The sequence below is a fragment of the Xiphias gladius genome, chromosome 11 (assembly GCF_016859285.1).
Source record: "Xiphias gladius isolate SHS-SW01 ecotype Sanya breed wild chromosome 11, ASM1685928v1, whole genome shotgun sequence".
In the NCBI taxonomy this organism is placed as follows: Eukaryota; Metazoa; Chordata; class Actinopteri; order Istiophoriformes; family Xiphiidae; genus Xiphias; species Xiphias gladius.
The window spans coordinates 20,911,921-20,927,517 of record NC_053410.1 but is presented as its reverse complement, the minus strand read 5'-3'; the positions used below and the strand labels follow the sequence as shown (position 1 = coordinate 20,927,517).

Sequence of the window (15,597 nt, the reverse complement as noted above, 5' to 3'; positions counted from 1 at the left end):
ATCACCATAACTGTCGAACACCTTGTTAAGGAAGTGAAAAAACGGAAGAAGAATGTGACTCAAACAACAGGTTAATTGATCTATCTGTTTGCGTGTGTGTGTGTGTGTGTGTGTGTGTGTGTGTGTGTGTGTGTGTGTGTGTGTGTGTGTGTGTGTGTGTTTGAACAGTATTTTTAAGAACAGAGATCAAAAGTGTATCACATGTCCTACATAAAAAACTAGAGGCATTGTGTTAATCTGATCTCTATGTCAAGGTCTGTGCCTGCATGTCTCAAAATTCAAAATAAAAATTTTTTATTTGTTTCATATAATTTTTGTCCCGAATAAACAACAAATGAAATCAGCCAAGGGCCAGCCGAAGGCAAGTGTAATCGCAGACATGTTGCACATTCTGACACAACTGTGGTACATTTTCTCACTTCTTCAACTGTTTCAGGAAGTGGGGCAGTGTCACCAAAATCAGGAAACTAAGTGTTGCTATTAATACAGCTGAGCAAAAGGATATAGCTGGTGAAAGCTAATGTAGTTTCAGTTGAAAAGGAAAGGAGTTTCAGTAAACTCGAGAAACTAAAAGGACAGATTTGGCCAAATGATGGTCATTGTGGGGGTACTTTGTGCACTTTAAAGGCTTCACAACCATGGAAGAACCCGTCTCAAGTATTGCATCAGGTAAATATGACCCATCTTCTATAGCTGTCTTTCAAGTTAGTTTCAGGTGGTGAGGGTACTGCCTAAAAACATATATTTACGTAAAAATGGCAGTTTACAGGTGGTCATTGATTAAACAATATGAATTACTCTTTTAGAATGTTGTCTCTCGTCTTTTGAAATATGATGTGTTTATTTAGTTGAATTTTTTTTAATTTAACTTTTCATTGAAAATTCTTTCTGAGCTTATGAAGAAAAGAGGAAGCAAGCATATTAGCTTTCCCCTGCAGTTATAATCATGGGTCAATTTTTTTGATGATGTCCCACGGCTCAATTTAAATCAGTCATTATCTGTCCATTTAACAAACAGATAGCAAATCTCTCTGCCCCGCCGTCGGTGGGAACTGTGATGAAGTTGGATACTCGTGTTGGGTTTCTTTCCCAGTTAGCATGTACAGAGGTGAACTTGACCTAATTAAACACTGTAATGAGTCAAACAAAATTACTCTGACCAGTGTTGACACAGTGCAATGTTTGCACGACTCCTTGTTGACTCTGCGCTGAAATATCAAACAAATCGGACATTCATTCTCTAACCACAGTCACCTTGACATTCCACAGCCGGACAGCTGGTATGATGTGGAGCATTTCCACAACAAACACTACCTGCTGCAAAATGGAAACCTACACATAATCACACCAGTGTAGTATCATTAGTGTAATGTTTGAGCTGATTACAGGATTGTGATTCATGCTTCATGGTGAGGCTGGATCAGCAAGGTATAAGAGTAACTAATGATTAATATTTTTTCTAGTTTTATCTTTTGGTAAGGCAGTCGACTGTTTGAATGCATGCACTCTACATACTAATCACACTGTAATATGTTCTGTTTTTCAGAAAATTCCAAATCTCTGTCATCATATGAGCTGTTAATTCTGCACACAGCCGAGGCACAAGACTGGGCGACATATTTGCAGCAGATCTTGAAATCTTCTCGAAAATTCCGCAAAAGTTCTATTTTGCTGTACGCAGTCGGCCCAGCAGATCAGCTCCATGGATATAAATTTGAATACTTCCAAAGTTGCAAGTGCATTTTGCTGCTCCTCACGGGAGCATTCCTGGACATGCTCTGTGAACCTGAACTGCAGGGAGCACTTCATAGACTCCTTTATCCACCATACAGAGTGGTGGTGCTACTGTGTGGCATCGCAGAGGATGACGTACTGACAGAGAGTTTCAAAGACTGGCAGAGCTGGAGAAAACTCTATGCTGATGACGAGCCAGCTGTCTACGTCACCACCATTTTGGAATCCATCACTGACAGTACGCAAAATTTAATCACGCTTGATTATTTCTTTTTTATGCCTTTAAAAGTCATATTTCACTCTTATGTGCTGCATCATTATAGGTATATTTCTGAAGCTTTTCCTAGCAGATTACAACCAATTAATATTAAGATAAGCTGCTCTGAGGCCCAAAAAAGCAACAATAAGCAATCAAATGGTCAGTTCAACCAAATTACGAAAGACATATTATCTCACTTACCTGGTATGGTCATTTGAAAAAAATTAAATCAGGAAATGTCAGTTTCAAGATATCTACGTCAGCACCAGTACAATGGAAGTGAATGAAATTTCAGTACATGTGGTAAAGATTTGCCAAGAATTGTCTGAAAAAAATTCAAAAGCATCTTGCCTTTTGACGCAACATCCTGGTTAATCAGTTTAATCCACAGAACTAACGGTTTTCACTTGGACTGAAGAAATAGTAATAGTAAATAATCTGTGAATTTTTCAATGTTGTGAAAAACAGATTAAATTCCATTCACTTCTATTTTGTTAGGGTGGTGGCACAGGTTTCAGAGTTGGATACCTCAAAATTAAGTACATACAACAAAAACTATCTTCAGAGGTATGCAATAAAGTGGGTTGTTTTGTGCATAAACTGAGCCTTTAGCCCTTACTGAATAATTAAAGGCTAAATAAAAACACCTTTATCTATGTAGAATATTTAGGTGCATACAAAAGTAACTGATTTTTGATCATTATTTTGTTGTTTCATTCACAGGCAGACGAGTGGAGGCTGAACATGGGACCGACGCTGCAACGGCACCAGAGTTGCACACGACAGCAGCCTCTTCAACTGAAAATCCCACCTCTGATGAAGGAGAGGAAGTGGTGTCAGAGGGGCAAAAAGAAACGGTCCTAAAGGATGAAGAAGAACCTGTGAGCAAGGGGAATTCAGCAAGTGAGGAAATCAGCACGCCTTCACGCCTCACCTGTCTCACCGTTCAACCAACAAGAGTTTTCTGTGGAGTAAGAGTGATTTACATAGCAATAACGTCGAAGGCAATATTAGTATGGATCAGAGCTGCTTCCAAGGAGATACTATGTGTAATGAGTGTGTTATTCATCATTAATTCCCACGTTTTCTTAATCTAATAGTGTGAGAGAGACAATTAAGCAGCAACATATTTAGCATACATTCATTGTGTTACTGTTTTTGAGAGAAGCAAAAGAGTTTGTTTTGGTACCAATAAAATTTTTGACCCCAATACTTGTTTTCTAGATATTAATTAGTGGTGTCTTAGTTGAAATTCATTACTAAGACTCTATGTAAATTTTATTTTCCCTTTTTGTTGAAGGAACGGGAGACACTGTTTATCATTTTCAGGCAGAAATTAAATGATCAGTTGGTACCAGAGGTGGAGTTTTCATCTGAAAGTGTAACTTCAGAAAGGGTCCCAGGCACTGTGGAGAATGAATACACTATAAGTGTTTCTGCACCTGGCAAGTATCTCTATTAAGTCATGTGGCCTTAAACTGTTACCTAAAATTTTAGTTGAATGCAAGATATTGAAAACTTAAATCTGAAATCACTTGTATCCATCTAGATATGCCTGCTGGAGTGGTATCACTCACCATGTACACTGACCATTCCTGTGTCAACCTGAGGCCTGTTACATATTATACCAATATGGGTGAAGTCAGTCGGTGTCTTGAAAATGCTACTGATCCTGTTAACTTCATCTGCCAGGTGAGGCATTGTGTCATACAGTATGTAGCATTGTTGGCTTTTTTGTGTGTGTAATAGCTTTTCTAGTTATGTGACTTATTTTCTACTTCCAGGCCTTCAACTTGACATCCAGTGCAACAGAATCACTGGACAAAATGTTAACTGACTCGTTAAAATCCAGAATGCCTGCAACTAGTCTTCAGCTGTTTGGAATCAGACAGATTGAAGAAGACAATATGGCGGCATGTGAGTACAGTACTCTGATTTCTAGCTCTGTTATTTTCCAGTGTTCACAATTTTTGGGGTGTTCCTCACATAATTCCCTGACGTTGGCGGCAGATCTGCATTTGTTGCACATGTATTCCAAGACCAGCAACTGTATTTGTTCCATCACTGCAGTGCCTGTGTGATCTTTTACAATAAACAACAGAAAGTAAAAGCATCTTTTAAGAGTCAACATACAGTCATACAAATGATTGTATCTGATAGCTATTTGTGCTTGGTGCAGATCAGCGTAATGAGGAGCTTCCCACGCTGCTCCACTTCGCTGCTAAGTACGGCCTGAAGAAGTTGACCACCATTCTCCTTCAGTGTCCTGGGGCTCTGCAGGCTTACAGCGTGATGAATAAGTATGGAGACTACCCAAACACGCTGGCAGAGAAGAGTGGCTTCTCTGATCTCAGACAGTTCATGGATGAATATGTTGTAAGTCAAATGATGAAAGCCTTTTCTTATTTTTATATAGTATCCCACAATCTGTTGGATATTTTCTTGTGACAGTGAGGCTGAATTCAAATGAGCACCCTCTGGACTTGCAGACTTAGCTCGCGCAGACTTTGGTCGTACAGACAGTGACATCTTCACCCTCACCATGTCAAGTCTGTGAGTGAGCTGGGCCACAAAAAGAAAAAATGGGCTGTGAGACCCGACTTAAAGCCCTCATGTGTTTCCGTGGAGATGAACTGAAATTTGTGACCTTGAAACTCGGTTCAAAGTATTTTTCCCATGTGCAGTAAAATTTTGACTTTACATGAGGTGCTAAACACAATACTTGAATCCTTCCTGGGAGTGCACCCGTGAATTCCACGAGTCAGCAAATGCGGGGACATTTGGATTCAGCCTCAGGTTCTTGTATCTTTTTACTCAGTGTGTGCCTGTTTCTGATGTTCAAACAAATCTAGGAGACAGCCGACATGCTCAAGTCTCACTTCGAGGATAATGTCAACACAGAGGAAGGTGCAGAGGTGTATGAATTTATGTCGACTACATCTCAAGATATCATGATGAAGTACTCAGGTTGTTCAGAGGACATATATGAGTCGATGCTGGGGATCGACCCTGAATGTGCAGAGGACCTATGTAAGATTAACGTGATTTTATTTATTGGAACTAACAAGGATGATAATTACAAAACTTGTGGTTAAACTGTTACTGAGGATCACTGTGTTGTTTTTATTAGATGAGGTGATGAATGCAGTAGATGAGAACCCTGAGGAAGCTATGCTTAGGAAGTTTTTCCAAGGTATATATTTGAACAACTTTCAAAGTGATGACCTTAAATAGAAACTTTCTATATGTATAATATAGTATGTCTAATGCAACTACATTGTGTCCTCCAGCAAAACCTCAGAACAATGTAGTCCAGGACAACAATGAGCACCCTGAGAGTGAAGAAGAGGAAAAAGACGATCAGAATGACTTAGAACAAATTGGAGAAGAGGAGGATCCATACGACATCAGCCCAAAGGATATCTATGATATTGTGGATCCAAATAGTACCTATAACCCAGTAATCCACAACCGTCCACCAGCCCCCGTCCCCAGACCTGAGGTTGAGTCTGAACCTGAAAAGCCTGTGACCTACATCTCTAGAGGTAGTGTGCAGTCTGTTTTTATTTTATAAATGTTCTCTTTACACATCAAATTTCATAAAACTGCTCTCCAGGCAAAAATTGATAACTTGATATTTTTGACAGTATTTTCAGATAAAGATATGTCCCAGAGTAAAACGATGGAGATGGGATATCCTGCAGGTAAAACACAGTTTAAATAATTGAAAATAACACTTAGAATCTTTTTTTTTTATGCTTGATCTCGTCCAGTACAGTCAGTTAATGTGAATGATTCTGTTTTGTCATCATTTGCATTTGAAGTTTATAAGACCATTGTAAAAAATTTTAATAATCTAACCTCTCAATGGAGAGAGCCAAACATTCTTGGATTTAGTAAACCTAACACTTCACTACATAGCAAAACAAGCATTTGAGTAATAGTGGATTCTCAATTTTATTTGACATTATCTCTTGACACCTACATATGCTCATTCATCAGTGTGCTTGCTTTTTATTTTTTCCAAATATTACTCATGTATGGAAAACAACCTTTAATGCTCGACTATGTAATCACCCATACCTTGCTACCTTTGTGGTATTAATGTTGTAAGACACAGGGCTCTCGTTGACACCAGCTACACTAATTGTATGGAAGGGCATTTTTAGCATAGTCTCCCTCATATGTTACAACTAAACAAAGTTGGATAAACCAAACTTTTATTTTTTATTTTAAATAATTAAAAACAACAAATAACAAGCAATGTGGTGTGGGGACACTATGTTCCTGCAGAGTCTGTCTGCTGATATAGAGTTAGGGAAGAAGAGGAAGAGCCTTTTGTAGGTGGCTCAGCTACCACAGATTGTTCAGGAGCAAATGACTGGTTTGGGCTTCCTGAAACAATTAACAGAGGGCAGATACACAGAAACCCACCATATAGGACATAAGAACAATACAATAATAATCAAATCAAAAGAAAAAAAATACAAAGTTCTATCTACTACTGCAGATTTTTTATGGTTGAAATAAAGATTTAGGATATTTGAGTTTTTTAATCATGTAAACTAGCATTAACGCATCACCCTGTTCTCTTGCCTCTTATGATATTGTGTAAATGCAACACTAGGATAGCTCAGGTTATGTTAGACGGTAGGAAAGTGAACAGTTTTCAGAATTTTGCCCCAACATGTTTTTATTTGCCCTGAAACCATTCTACTGATCTGCATAGTATTAACATTTTTCAACAATTTTAATTGCAATAGGATCTTATTTGGAGCACTTCCGCATTTTTAATAGACAGTGAAAAAAAAATAAAGTTCACCATATGCATTTGCTATGCAGCCAATGTAATGAGCACTCTAATTTCATTGGTGTTTATACACAATATATATATTTTTTTGTATTATAACCAAAGGTCCTTTTTTACTGTATGAATTTGCCCGTTTCTTAACTTGTCCTCGGATACTCACCTGATCACTAAGATTAAGGTTTTTCAAATACTTCACTCCAAACATCAGTGCTTTTTTGACTTGGCTATTGAAGTTGAACTCAACCAATGAGCTTGGTTGTGCCTCCACATTAGCTTTCTACATGAAACTGTTGTAAAACTTAATTTTTAAAAAAGCAACTGGCTTTAATTTAATTCACATTGGGGTTTTTTTTCTAAAGTTTTTATGTTTTCCCTGGGCATGAAATAGTGCATTGTTAAAAATTTCACTAAGTTTGACAACTGTTCCACCCATTCAGCACGGCCTGTGATGGACGCCCCGATGCCTGTTTATGACCCTTACGCTGGGATGAAGACCCCTGGACAGAGACAGCTCATATCTCTGCAAGAGAGGGTGAAAGTGGGGCAAATTACTGTGGATGAGGCCGTCCAAGAGTTCAAGGCCTGGCAGTTTGACCATGAGCGGAGGGCAAATTCCATACGCTATCAGCAGGTAGCTCAACTATACAAACTTTATGGTCTGTCAGGTGTGGATTAATGGTGAAGGAATAGCTGTGATTTGTGTCATGTGTACCGGGTTGTTTTTTTTTGTCTTAAGGAAAATCTGAAGAGATTGCGAGACAGCATCACCAGGCGTCACAAAGAGAGAGAGAAGGCAGGAAAGGAGCTTGGTAGAATAATTTGACTATTTATCATTAATATTTATTTAATTTATTTGGAATAAATATATGTCCATGATGGACTGGTTATGAGCATATCTTACTGTTATAAAATGATGAATTTATGAACAGGACACAGTGGAAGAAACACATCCTCGATTTTCAAAAATGCTAATATTAGATGTGGTCTCTCCCCTCTTAGATTATGAGATAAGTGCTCCACTGCAGATGAACTTATACACGGCTTCCAATGTGACATTAGAGTGTTCTGTGTATGAGCCGGCACCCAGAGTGGTGGCTCCAGCCCCTCCTGCGGTTCAGGTTATCCAGAGAGGCAGCTGGAAGACAGGTAGCACATCCAGCACATCCAGTGAGTCCTAATGCTTTTTTTTTCCTTCAATATCTTTTCTGCCATCACTGTGGTTCAATTGTTAGAACTGTAACTGGACAAGAAGGACAAAAGTATAACTTCTCAGCTCTTGGTCTTTCCAATGAAATGAATGTCAGAGGCAATGTAGACTCTAAACTTACGTGAGTTATTGTTGCTATGTTGATGGACTGGTGCCTGCACCTGCTGACTGTTGTGAGTTCCTGTCTCCACATGACCTGAGCAAATGGGTAGAGAAATTTGTTGAATATAACCAGGTCTACTGTATAATAGTAGGTTATGTATGTTACTGGTTTGTGCCAAAAAACAAAACAAAAAGGGTGAGCAAGGACTGCTGTAACAACCATACTTAGACAGAGAAGACTTTGTAACTTGGGGCTCCCTGATTACCGATTCTGATCATCAGTCAGTCTTTCCAATACATTATTTTCATACCGGTAGTAGAGGAAACTGAGAAAGGATGCAGGAGAAAAGGTTAATACTCACATGTTACTGGTGGCACTTGGAGGTAGTGGGGACACTGGAAGCGCCAGCATTTGCAGATGTGGAAGCTGGGTGCAAATTCAACTTCCAACGGGGTGCAACTTAGCTTTGTCCCTTTGATGTCATTTTTGGTGTTGTTTCTCCCCTCCGGCTGCCAGAACCTCAAGTATTTGCCTACTTTTGCCTAAAAGTAATGGCAATAGTCATGATAATTGTGGCCATCTCATTACCTGTGAGACATAATAACCTTTTCTCATAACTTTGCTCCACAATTCAACAACACAGAAAAGGCCATAGCTTCTTTATTCCGTCTTATTACAGTATGACGCACGATCCATCGGGTAGATGGAAGCAAATTAAGGTTTACTGCAGGCTAAGGACGTTGTCATTCCTTCTGCGAATTGCTTGGAATACATTATTCCCACCAACATTTTATAGTTTTTTTCTCACAATGCTGATTTATGTACTGTCAGTGACCTATACCTGAAGGGGGCCTTTGCTCAGTTACAAGAAAAACATGGATTTCCTAGAAATAACACTGTGAAAATCCTGTTAATCACAAGCTACACCCACAAAAATAATTTTGAAAAAAGGCTTCACCCTTTGATCTTGACAGATGTCTCGACTTACTTACAAACAAGTCCTGTTATGATGGTGCCCATTTTTATAATGTATTTCAATCCGTTAACAATCCCTCCACAACTTCAAATTACATCAAATGGGAGAAAGAACGGGGAAAATCTCTTAGGAGCTTTGGGTATTTGGTCTCGAGGAGATTCTTACTTGCCCTGTTTATTTTAGACATTGTTTCAGATTAAAGTCATTCATACCCTCAATTATTCAAAGACAAAATTACACAAGAGATTTCCTGTGAACTCTTAAGTAAGCAAAACTGGTTCAATGCCCTTAGAAAACTGGTCTGAAATATCAAAATTTCTTCTGAAACACTTCCCCTCTTACAGTTAACCAAAAAAAGTTCTTCCGTACCAGAAGACACAGGAATTTCCCATATTCAAACTACGGTTCGATGAATTAGCAGGCATTTAAGTTTAAGTTTCTTATCAGAGATGTAGACACTTAATTAATTCTTAACAGTGATTGTTTGTTTAAGTTATATTGTTTCTTCTTTCAGGGTTTTTCACTACACATTTTATGTTTATGTTGTTTTCAAGCAAGAGTATTGAACTGTTCTTAAGTATGAATTTTAGGTTAGTTGTATGTGACAGCTTGCTTAGAAATAAAAGAAAAAATATCTGAAATGTTATCAAAAAGGAAAAACACTCTCAGGTGCATTGATATGTTGTCAGGGTTTGACAGCCTGACAACAATTTAGTGTATCTGTTCTTTACAGGCTTCTCCTCTGTTTAATCTCGTTCTAATCGTTCCTGCAGTCATGTTGTACAACTGTCTGTATTGTGAGAAAATTTCATTTTTATCCACATTTGGCGAAATGGTCTTACAGGATAATTAAACACAAACCTCAGAGAGTTTTAAAACTCATGTACTTTCTTGCAAGATTACCCAGTTTTTTCTTCACGTCAGGTACTGAAAGCAACAGACTCAGCACTCACAGCGCCTTTAGCTACAGTAGCGGGACAGAGCCCGACTTTGAGGTGAGTCTAAATTAACAACAGAATCATAGTAGTAAAAAGTCTTCGCACAAGCTTCCCTCCGTTCACATCAGAAAGTGCTACATGTGGCAGTTGAAGGCTCCATGACAGCCTTTTATTGCTGCATTAGTGTCTAGAAACTGAACCTTCACTTTTTCTTGTGGTGCTGCACATCTGACCTCGTGTTCTGCACTTGTAACATGCGTGACATAACTGAATGTGCAGCAGAGAAGTAGACAGAGAGTCTAGTGCTCAGTTTTATTCTATGGTCACTGGCTACTTCAGTTCCTCAGATCCTGAAATACTTACAAGCACAGATCTACTTGTATTTTGGAATTAAATTTGCACAAGACCCAAACTGCAAGACCCACGTTTTTCTCTCTTGTGAAATCTTTTAATCTTGGCTCGCATTGCTCAGGCGTTTCTCAGAAATCACTTATTAAGTGTGTGTAATCAGAACTGTGGCGTTTTTCTGTAGATTTCAATTTTGACACTTTAACTGAAACCCCTACTCATATCGCAAGGTTCTTACTGTATTGTGTCTGAAGAAGGCAGATAGGCCTGTAACTAACTATGTTCTTTATTGATTAATCTGACAATTACTTTTTTGATTAACTGATTATTCATTTGGTCTATAAAATGTCAGAAAATAGTAAAAATGTCATCACAACTCCCTAAAACCCCAGGTGATATCTTCAGAATGCTTGTTTTGTCCCTCCAGCAGTATAATACTCAAAGATTTTCAGTTTACTGTCACATAAAATCAAGAAATGTAGCAAATCCTTTTAACTGAGGATCAGGAACTGAAGAGAGTTTTGCATTTTTGCTTTAAAAAAAGTACTTAAACTATTAGTCAATTATCAAAAATGTTGTGCTTTAATTTTCTGTTGATCCACTAATCAATTAATTAACTAATTGTTTCAGCTGTAAAGGTAGACGTAGTGGAATGTTGGATTTGTCAGAATGTTTTAATTTTACGTGTTTTAGGTGTGATCACAGTATACATTTGATTTTTCCTTTTTTTTTTTATTTAAAGGACCCAGTTGAAAATCTCCCTCCTCCACCACGACCTCCGCGGCCGTCCAATGCTGCACCCATCGTTCCTCCACCCAGGATTCCTCCACGGATCCCAGAAAGGTCAGTCTAAAACCACAGATTTAATTTACTGATGCTACAACAATGCAGTACTGAGCATTATGATATAATATAATTGTATAAAAAGCAGCACGATGTAGCAATTACACTCACTTGTCAGTTTATCAGGTAAACCTAGGTAAAACTAATGCAGTTTATTAGTCCTGCAATAAATCCTCCTTAATGAAGGTTATAATGTTGCATTTTAGTTGAAACTATGTTAAAAAGGTGTTGATTCAATTGTATGATAGTTTTGGAGGCTGCAGTTTGTGTTGCTGTTGAACTATATTGCATTATCCAGAGAGGTGTTTCTGTTATTTTGCCTACCAACATTGATTTGGGTGGGGTGGAAAAATAATAGAAACACCTGTCAACACAGCGCAGTGCAGTTCAACAGCACCACGAACTATATCCTCCAAAATTACCATACAGTTGAATCAACAACTCTCGAAAAACAATTTCAATAAAAACTGAACATTAAAACCTTCGTGAAGGGAGGAGGATTAATTGCAGGCCCGTTGTATTAGATTGAATTGGTTTTATTAAACTGTTCCTAATAAGCTGACAACTGTGTGTATATGTGACAATGATTAATAGCAATTATAATAGAGGTGTAGATATCCTAAGATCGTTGTTGTGCAACAGAAACTAAGAATAAAGAATCTGCATGCGGCGATGAGTGAGACAATAAGAGGAGAGAGAGGAAATGTTCACCCACCAGTGATTTGCAGCTGTGCATTAGGGAGGAAGCCAAAGTCAGAGACTGATGAAGGTGGTGATGTTCATGCCGTGTACAGATACAAAAATCCCCCACAGAGGTGAGAGAGTACGTACTGAGAACCTTTATAAAAATAAAAGCAAAAATTAAAGAGACTCTAAAAGTGGTTTGAGTGGTTTTATTGTTTACTACAGCCGTGATGAATTTCCTATAGCTTTGAGAAACACTGTAGTCTGATCATTTTAAATGACAGAGGACGTATCTGTCTAAAAAGTATTGTGTGTACACGGTATACTACGTATAAACTAATACAGCTTTAGTTCGTTTAGCTGTTGAACATGTATTATATTGTAATGTATTATATATATCTATCATTGTTCTGATTTGATGTCATTGTGCATGAAGAATCTTACTTTTTTTGTGAACAGTAAGTTTCTTTTAGTTTCTTTACCCATCATAACTACAAATATAATTCTGTCTCTTTTTTAGAAAGGAAAACATGTTTAGTTGCCATGTACATATAACTGAAATGGGGAAATACGGTTTAGAAAAGCAGCTCACAATGGCGTCAAAACGTCAGGTTTAATATTTAGAAAATAGCTTCTGAAATCAGTATAGTTCAATAGAAATTTTAGTATTGTGAGATTTTGTATGTACTAAGTAAGATTTCTTAATTACATTTTAGTTAAAAATACACCCACACCACAGCATGAAAGTGTGAGGGGCTGCAAACAATGTGGCAAAACCTGCCTGTGTGGTTTTTATTCTTGCTAATTTTACCATGGCACTGTGAAATCTTATTGAAGAGAGTGTGTGTGTGTGTGTGTGTGTGTGTGTGTGTGTGTGTGTGTGTGTGTGTGTGTGTGTGTGTGTGTGTGTGTGTGTGTGTGTGTGTGTGTGTGTGTGTGTGTGTGTGTCTGTGTGTGTTTTATAATTGTTTTTTAGTGTCTGGTGAGACACTGTTCACACAGAAATGTACCATTTCTGTGAAAGCAGTTAATTACATTATGAGTTACATCAAAACAAAGCTACAAACCAAACCACAGAAACTGCACAAGGGTTTGGCAATCTGTGGACGGAAGAACCCACTGTAAAACCTGCACTCAGAAACAACCACCTCGCTTGAACAAGACAGCCACAGTATATCGAGTGAATGCTAGCTAATACTACAGCTGAATGTACAGATTTTATCATAGCTTTTGTCTGTAATTGAAAAGACAAATATTAATTTTGTTGAATTGACGTCTTTGTACTTCAGTGTACTGCTCCACATAGCTAAATGAGGCCATAGATACACACAATAATGATGTAGCAGAAATCCTAGCTAAACTCCTGTTAAAGCGAACTAGCTTGGCAGAGAAGCAGTAACCATTATCATTGCTTTTGACTCTAGTGCAAATTATGTGATTTGTTATGGTTAAGCTACCTTTTCCTACCTAATCACACATTTAAATGTATAAATCGTAATTTAATTTATTATACTGATTTCATTACAAACTCTTAAACAAATTTGTTCTAATGGATCAGAAAGCTGCAGCATTCTTATCTGAAAGAAAGCTGAAAATCTCTTTTTGTTTGTAGAAACTGTGTGTTCTCCCTTTCATAACATTAATGTCCAAAGGCAAAGTGCTGTATCAGTTTTTTGTTATTTTTAGGTATATTGTAGGTTCTATTGTAATGAACTTTCTGGGTAAAATTATCAGCCTAGAAGGTATAAAAAGCATTACAAACTTTTTATCTGGTGCACTGTTTGCTGTCAGGCCTGAAAACTTGAAACCCTTTTATCTTAACTTTACTGCCTCTGTAGTACTTTTTGGAGGTCACAGTTTACCCTTCCTTAACTGTATATTTACAGCTGCATCAGTCACTGACCTTACAGCGCTGTCTGTTTCTCGCAGGGGGCCAGAGAAGATGGTTAATGAGCGCTACATAGCCTTCCCTACTCGAGCACTTCCTGAAAGACCTTCTCACAGACAAAAAAATTCAGCACCTCCTTTACCTCGCCGTCTGCGGTGATCGACACATCTCTATTTGCTGGGTTTAGTCTCTAAAGTTACGGCTTATTTGTATGTGAAAGGAAAGGATGTGTTGTTTGGTAAACAACCATCAGGATTTAACACGATGAATCCATGCAGAGAGACAGTTGTTTGTTTGTTTGTTTTTTGCTTTTATTAATTGTATGTATCAGTTTACCTAACAGAATGATTAAATTCCAGTAATAATTCATTGTGTGTGTGTGTGTGTGTGTGTGTGTGTGTGTGTGTGTGTGTGTGTGTGTGTGTGTGTGTGTGTGTGTGTGTATGTGTGGGTTTGTGTCTTTATTTTTGTGTATGTGTCTATGTGTGGGTGGGTTGGTGAGTGAGTGAGTGAGTGATATTTAGTATATACTGTACGCCATGGTATGTTTTTTACTGTAAAAACTTGTAACTAACTGTAATAATTGTAGAACATTTTTTAAAAATTACTGTGATACAATAATAAAATTTAATATAGCTTGTATTTAGGTATTTTAGTTTTTTTGGGGGGGGTTATGGGTTTTAAGTGTAATGTGTTGAAATAAAGAAGAAGGGAAATCATTTGTTCTATTTGAAATATTAATTATGTTTAACCATGGTTGACGGGTCTCCTGTAAATGTAACTGAACCGGGGACATTAATACTGTTTAGTTCACCAGAGAAATATATAGGATGTTCCTGTCAATAAGTAGGATAGTACTTAATTGTAAGCTTTTGTGATATTATATTCCACTCATTTTCCCTCAAATGCTGTCACCATTATACTTCTTAAAGGACATACAGACTGGCTGTGATGTTTGCGTACTATCTTTCTTAAACTTGAAGGATTAGCATTGGTCATTCATGGATGGTATGATGACCTTTAGGAAGTGCCTCTAGGAGGTCCGTTTTGTTGTACATCAGACTTCATGAATTCTGAATTTCCTGATGTAATACGATCATGTATTCTTTTCAATGCTTGAATGGGTCACTATTTTAATTGACTCCTTTACAATCAGTTCTTATTTCTTTCCTGTGCAATATGAGGTTTGGTCACTTGATGGTGCTCTGTATTCCCTGTTTGTCCTTTAAATATGAAATGTATGTGGAAACGTTTTACAAGTTTAATTTACCTCATTAAGCATGCAGCAATCGAATTTAAAGGACTTCTGGTCAGAACTTTCAAAGTAAAACCTTTACTCATAAACACCAAGCGAAAACATCCAAGTAAAAAAAACCCAAAATATTTCTGGAGACATCTGTAGAAATATAATTACAATTAAGTTTATATATTTTGTTATTTTTTTTTATGCATAAAAAACTGATAAAAACAAGGTGTTAAAAAACGTGTGATATAGTCAAAGCGGAGAAAAAATGCATTTATGAATGGTTGAAAAACAAGTTTTCTATAATCTTTATTCTTTTTTATGTCACATTTTGACAGTCAGTAAGGATGTGTAATATACTGTATGAATCCATCAGTGAGTACATTTTAATCATGAGAAACTGAAATAAATCTGAGACATACACTGAATTAAATCACATTTAATAGAGACATATTACTCGGGCTTATTTGCAATGTTACACATTCCACATGTAACATATGGAAACCTACAAAATGTCAAGTTTGTCATGGTGCTTGTTTAATTTGGTACATTAGAAATATGTAA

At 37.4% G+C, this 15,597-nt stretch overlaps 1 protein-coding gene across 3 annotated transcripts; it reads left to right on the top strand.

Annotated features, from left to right (window-relative positions):
- Positions 1–467: 467 nt before the first annotated feature.
- Positions 468–15,206, top strand: pik3ap1 (phosphoinositide-3-kinase adaptor protein 1). 3 transcript variants are annotated; one of them, XM_040140078.1, is made up of 17 exons: positions 468–669; positions 1,547–1,972; positions 2,717–2,964; positions 3,294–3,438; positions 3,543–3,685; positions 3,778–3,910; positions 4,173–4,369; positions 4,846–5,023; positions 5,124–5,186; positions 5,284–5,538; positions 5,641–5,697; positions 7,241–7,434; positions 7,540–7,612; positions 7,803–7,970; positions 10,014–10,084; positions 11,118–11,218; positions 13,832–15,206. In XM_040140078.1, exons 1-17 carry the CDS (start codon positions 639–641, stop codon positions 13,947–13,949), a joined length of 2,601 nt encoding a protein of 866 aa, XP_039996012.1. In that variant the 5' UTR covers positions 468–638; the 3' UTR covers positions 13,950–15,206. The 3 variants fall into 3 exon arrangements, 2 of the variants coding, with proteins under 2 accessions (XP_039996012.1, XP_039996013.1); XM_040140079.1 differs by lacking the exon at positions 468–669 and adding an exon at positions 1,394–1,428; XR_005708439.1 differs by lacking the exon at positions 10,014–10,084 and having other exon boundaries at positions 13,832–13,844.
- The last annotated feature ends 391 nt before the right edge of the window (positions 15,207–15,597 follow it).